This window comes from Xyrauchen texanus, chromosome 3 (genome assembly GCF_025860055.1).
Source record: "Xyrauchen texanus isolate HMW12.3.18 chromosome 3, RBS_HiC_50CHRs, whole genome shotgun sequence".
NCBI classification, from domain to species: domain Eukaryota; kingdom Metazoa; phylum Chordata; class Actinopteri; order Cypriniformes; family Catostomidae; genus Xyrauchen; species Xyrauchen texanus.
In genome coordinates, this window is record NC_068278.1 from 32853309 (window position 1) to 32859308 (window position 6000).

The following is a 6000-nucleotide window of genomic DNA, read 5'->3' on the forward strand; positions in this document are numbered from 1 at the left end:
GATACTTTACTCTGATTTATCAGTGCTGTTTAATGCCCTGTAACACTCTGTTTTCACCGTCATTACCTTTCACCTGCCTGCCCCCTCTAGATAGGCTATATTTTTATTTAGCTTTAATTATTTATTTTTTAATTTTAGTTGGGATAGAGTCTACCTTGATGTAGTTATTAATGTATTTCTTATGTAGTCTATAAGTTAATTAATTTGTCAGAAGTGGTCAGTGCATTTTAAGTCTAGACCTTCAATGCAACTCATGGCATGAATAAAACATGGACATCATGCATTACAGGGCCTTACAGTATGTCACAGCAAAATAATAGTAAAAAAGACTACTGACACTACTGACAACAATACTCGATTTTAAGCAGACATCAACACAACCAACAAAACAGACATGATGAAAGCCAGCAACAAAAACATGACTGATAACCCATAAATAAACCTATTGTAAAAAAGCAGTTGCCAATGATTATTTGAAGTTGAAATCAGCGCTCTTTTAATGTTTAACAAATTCTGCAATTACACGTTCATGCATCTACATACAGTACTTGTAAGCAGTGAGTGGTTTTACAAGGAGGCTGCTTTTTGGTATTTCTTGCAACAAGGGAATTTTCCCTAGCATCCCCCCTCAACTGGAGCCCTGCTTGTAACTAATCTTTACATAATCAGTGTTGGGTAGCATTACTAAGTAATTAATTACAGTAATTAAATTACTTTTTCAAAGAAAATAGTAAAGTATGGGATTGCTCTTAATTTTCCAGTAATGTAATTACAGCTACTTCTGATGTAATTGTGTTAAATACTTTATAGACTATAGAACAAGTCTATATAAAACAATAGTAAAATTAAGCAAATTGTAACATCTAATGTTAAAATATATGTTTTCTAATTTAACACTTCCCCCTTGTAGAATAATTAAGGCTTCTCAACAACTTCTCTGGTGATGTAATGTGGAATAATGAAGGCCTCTTTTAAACATATTTTGTTGGGTAGCTGCAGCTGCTCCCTGTTCTAAAGATGTTCTAAGGAATCTGTTTTTTCTCTCTATTCTCACGTTTCACACGTACCTCGAATGTATGTCACCCCCATATAAAGTAAAGGACTATTTCATTGGTGAGGGTCCAGTGGAATGTGGTTTTCTGGACCATATAACAGAATGCTGAAACAATAAACGCTGAAGAAGGATTTGATAGCATTGGTTCTCTGTGTCACTTATTTCTTCCCTCAGCTGAGCCGTATCGAGACGGGGATTGCAGATCAACAAATAAATTAAATACATTGGATGACAAAATTATCTAACACCCCTTAAATTCTTTGGCCAGTTCATGAATCATGTATTTGATTTTCTATGATTTATCTGAAAAAATTAAAAGAACAGTTTCAGGACTATCCTTGAATTTTTCATCTGGTCGAGGTTGATAAGAGTTTTAGAAAGAAATTAGTAATCAGTAATGCAATTACTTTCAGAAAGAGTAATTTGTACAGTTATCTACTTACACTGTAGAAGATGTAATTAGGGTAGTTAGTAATTAATTACTTTTTAAGAGTAACTTACCCAACACTGTAGCCTACATAATTAATTTTCTAAGAAGGGCTACAACAGACCTTAGGCAACACAACATATTCTGTGAGCTGTAGCTTTCAAACTTCCTTTGCCACAACATGTCAGTCCAAGAAAACATCTTGGTTGAAAGAGGTATTACAACTATAGTAGACACACAAATCATGATTAACCAGAATCCCAGTCTTGCCATATTACTCACACTTTGCTATTACAATGACTTACTGCAAAGAACCTTACTAAGGGAATGCAACATGGATATGACATCATCATCATCAACTCATCATCATATGATGCATACTGTATATAGAGGTTTACAACATGTATAGATATAGAAATATATAAATATACCTGCAAAATAAATATGCATATAAACAGACAAATTATCAAATTACATATATATATATTTTATTCTGAAGATGAACAGAAGTGTTTATAGGACTCAATATTAGTCAGTATAACCTGTGGCATTGATATATTACTTATTTTAACAAATCACATAAATGGGGGTCATACAAGTAAAAAAATGGACCCAACACAAACATTAATGAACTGAAAATGGAACATGTTTGTACCCTTATGTATATACAGACAATAATGCTTCGTGACATCTCATTTCCCTAGGTTTCAAATTTCAGTAGGGTGATGATGTCTACAGTAGATAGCAAAAGATGATCATCTGGTTGCATCTCATTTGTTGTGTTTCTTGAAGATGGCAATATACTCTTGTACATCATCAGGGGAGCCCAGTACGACAGGAACCCTCTGGTGGATTGTGTCCGGTTTGATGTCCAGAACATTCATGGCTCCTGTTGTCGCCATACCACCAGCCTGCTCTATGATGAAGGCCATGGGGTTGCACTCATACAACAGCCTTAGCTGTAGGCCAGCCAACCAGAAAGAAATATAAAGCCTATGAGACTGTTGCCTCAAAATATATTGTAAAATGACACAGAACACTGCTCTTTTTGTAACTCAACAGCTTATAGTATATGATGAAGGGATAGTTCACACAAAAATGAAAATTCTCTCATAATTTATTCACCTCATACCATCCTAGATGTGTATGACTTTCTTTCTTCTGCTGAATACAAACAAAGATTTTTAGAACAACATTTCAGCTCTGTAGGTTCTCACAATGTAGTGGCAGACAGAGAAAATAATTCGACCATACATTTTACATAGAAACCGGCCCAGTCCTCCCTTGTCACAATTTCAGTGAATGGTGACCAAAAGCATATAAAGGCAGCATAAAAGTAATCCATATGACTCCAGTGGTTAAATCCATGTCTTCAGAAGTGATATGATAAGTATGGGTGAGAAACAGGTCAATTCGTAAGTACGTTTTTTAATATGAATCTCTACTTTCACATTCTTCTTCTCTTGTTTATTGCCACTTACTGTTAGGGTGGAGAATTTATAGTAAAAAAAGAAAATATTTATTTGTTTCTTGCCCACATATCTTATTGTTTGTGAAGATATGGATTTAACCACTGGAGTTTTATGGATTACTTTTATGCAGCCTTTATGTGTTTTTTGTACCTTCAAAGTTCCGGCCACCATTCACTTGCACTGTGAGGACCTACAGAACTAAAAAAATACTTCTAAAAATCTTAATTTGTGTTCAGTAGAAGAAAGAAAGTCATACACATTTGGAATGATGTGAGGGTGAGTAAATGATGAGAGAATTCTAATTTTTCACTGGATTATTTCTTTAAACAATCTAGAAACTCTATGAAATATCTCATGATTCATTAATTTCTCACCTTGCCCTTGGGGCTCTTGACATTAGCAGGATAAAGAAAAATTCCACCATAGACCAGCGTCCTGTGCACATCAGCTACCATGGACCCCACATAGCGCCCTCCATATGGTGAACTTCCATCCTGCAGATCAGAGAGAAAAACATATGTTTTTGTAAGATTTATTAAATACTGTACGTTGGGGACAATATTGTCCACCTGAGCTGACTTAAATGGACTTTGTGAATCTGTTCTTTTATTTCTACAAGATTTGTACTAGTTCTACAATTCATAAGAGTATGTTTAACCAAGGGCACATGGTGCATATAGTACAAGCTGACCACCACTAGGGGCCCAGGGCCACTGAAGACATATGCCCAGGGGCCTCGCAGGTCCATGATCTGGCCATGTTTTTAACACATGGTAAAAGGCTAAAGTATACAGTATATCTGTCCTTCAGTGAGATGTGTTCAGAACAAAAGCACAGCTAGTAGACACCTGGTTCCTGAATGGAGACTTACTTCTGGAAATTTCTTTTTTTGCAGGTATTCTGTTACATCTGGGTAAAATTGCTGTGCATAGCCTTCATTGAGACTGTAGATCTTTCCCTTCTTCTTGATCCTCACATCCTGGTCTACAAGTATGAACTCACCGATGGCCTAATGAAGGAGGAAAGAAAAGGATGTAGTAAGATAACTGTTTTAGAGGTTATGCAACAGTTATATATATTAAAATGTATATAGGTTATGAAGTAGGTAACATTGTGGTGATTTACAGGATCAAGCATGAAGCAGTTGACTCCTTGGCCTGTGGAGAGAACCAGCATGGTGGCACTGCCATAGAGGGCATACCCTGCTGCCACGATGTTTCTGCCACTTCGCAAGGCATCCTTCTCTGAGGGCTCATCATCAGTGTCCTAGAGACACACACATGTAAGACAAACACTATATATTAGTCTTCTAATGACTGTAAAGAGATGAGATCCATTTGTATTGCAATTTATCTTGAATACTGTACCTTTCTGTAAATTGCAAAAATGGTTCCAATAGAAGCTAAGCAGTCAATGTTGGAAGAGCCATCCAGAGGGTCAAAGCAAACCACATATTTGCCCTGGGTGAAAAACAAAATATAAGTTACTGCATGGCATCATACATTATGAGGTTTACTGGCTCACACACATGCATCAAGGTTGCAATTATTACAGATACAGTAGATGCAACAAAGCAACTAAACAAATCAGATTTCAAAGACAATAACCAGCACAGACTAAAACAAGCAAGTTATGTAATACTCCTACATCTTTCGCTAACAATTGTGATTAAAATTATAATGATACACAATTGTGTAAATCAATAAAATACCATGGAAACGTTTTAATTACACAGAAAGAATATGATGTCACATTATCAAGAATATGATGTCACATCTGTGTCACATTTGTTTAAAACTAAACTGGGTCGAGGCCTGCTGAGAAATGTTGTGTAAAGTCATGTTAAGAGAAGGTATTGTACAGTATGTGTGTGTAGGTTTATGGTCAATCAAATTTGGTCAAAATACTGTCGTTTTCAGAAGAAAACTACATGGTAAAGTTTAAAATACAGAAATGTGTGCTTTAACACACACACACACACTCACCCGTTTCTCTGGTTCTATAATGACGGCTTTTTCATCTTCCTCAGACACCAAAACACAGGAAGTAAAGGAGGACTTGATCATGTTTATAACCAGATCATTGGACAGGACATCCAACTTTTTCACTTGGTCACCTGTTACATTTGTGCTCCCGGCAATTCCATATCTGAGAAAAATAGAAAGAGGTTTTAACAAGAAGACATGGATTAAACCACTGGAGTCATATGGATTACTTTTATGCTGCCTTTATGTTCTCTTGGAGCTTCAAAGTTTTGCACCCCATTCACCTGCATTGTATAGACCTACAGAGCTGAGATATTCTTCTAAAAATCTTTGTTTGTGTTCTGCATAATAAGCAAGAAATCATACATATCTGGGATGTATGAAGGTAAGATCATTTTTGGAGGAACTATACCTTCATTAAGAATGAAAGAGACTTGGTCGTAATTCCTTAAATGCATATACATCTATTCCTGTTACTGTGTGGTTGACCTCTTAGGAAAGAGTCCACCTTAGATATTGCAGACTTTGACCCCTATTTCAACTACAGACAAGGCTCTAATCATTGCCTCTGTTTTTGTTTGCATAGTAGCTGAACTGATCAAGCACCGTGGCTGCACACTTACATATATATAATAAATTCTGCATTCACAATGAATCAGCAAAAAAAAAACAAAAAAAAAAAAAACGAAGTAAACATTTCTTTGAATGCCTTTAAATATTTGCCACGAGGTATAGGCAATCCCAGATACTCACAGGTTGGCAATACCAGCTTTTCTGACAGCAGTGGAAATGGCTTTGATAGCTGTGCACATAGAGTTGAGAAGGGTTGTAAGCTCCCCTGTTCCTTTGGCTTTTCTGCCCTCTTCCAAGACAAACCTGGTTAGGGTCACTACATTGGTATCGAATGCACCTCTGTCGGACATGATAACTGACTGCTGGAGCGTGCTGCTTACTCTGAGTTCCTGCTAATTTGTGTCAGAGAGGATGTATTAGAACTATAGATATTTGACTGGTCTTAAAGGGGGTGTGAATGCAGTCTGGCCAATTGCAGATAGGGTTTGA

At 36.4% G+C, this 6000-nt stretch overlaps 1 protein-coding gene across 1 annotated transcript; it reads right to left on the bottom strand.

Annotated features, from left to right (window-relative positions):
* Positions 1–459: 459 nt before the first annotated feature.
* On the bottom strand, positions 460–5932 carry fbp1b (fructose-1,6-bisphosphatase 1b). Its single transcript, XM_052095273.1, has 7 exons — positions 5692–5932; positions 4939–5101; positions 4321–4413; positions 4079–4219; positions 3825–3962; positions 3328–3447; positions 460–2440 (listed from the first exon to the last, which is right to left on the bottom strand). The coding sequence occupies exons 1-7, from the start codon at positions 5859–5861 to the stop codon at positions 2252–2254; spliced, it is 1014 nt and encodes a 337-aa protein (XP_051951233.1). The 5' UTR covers positions 5862–5932; the 3' UTR covers positions 460–2251.
* Between the last annotated feature and the right edge of the window lie 68 nt (positions 5933–6000).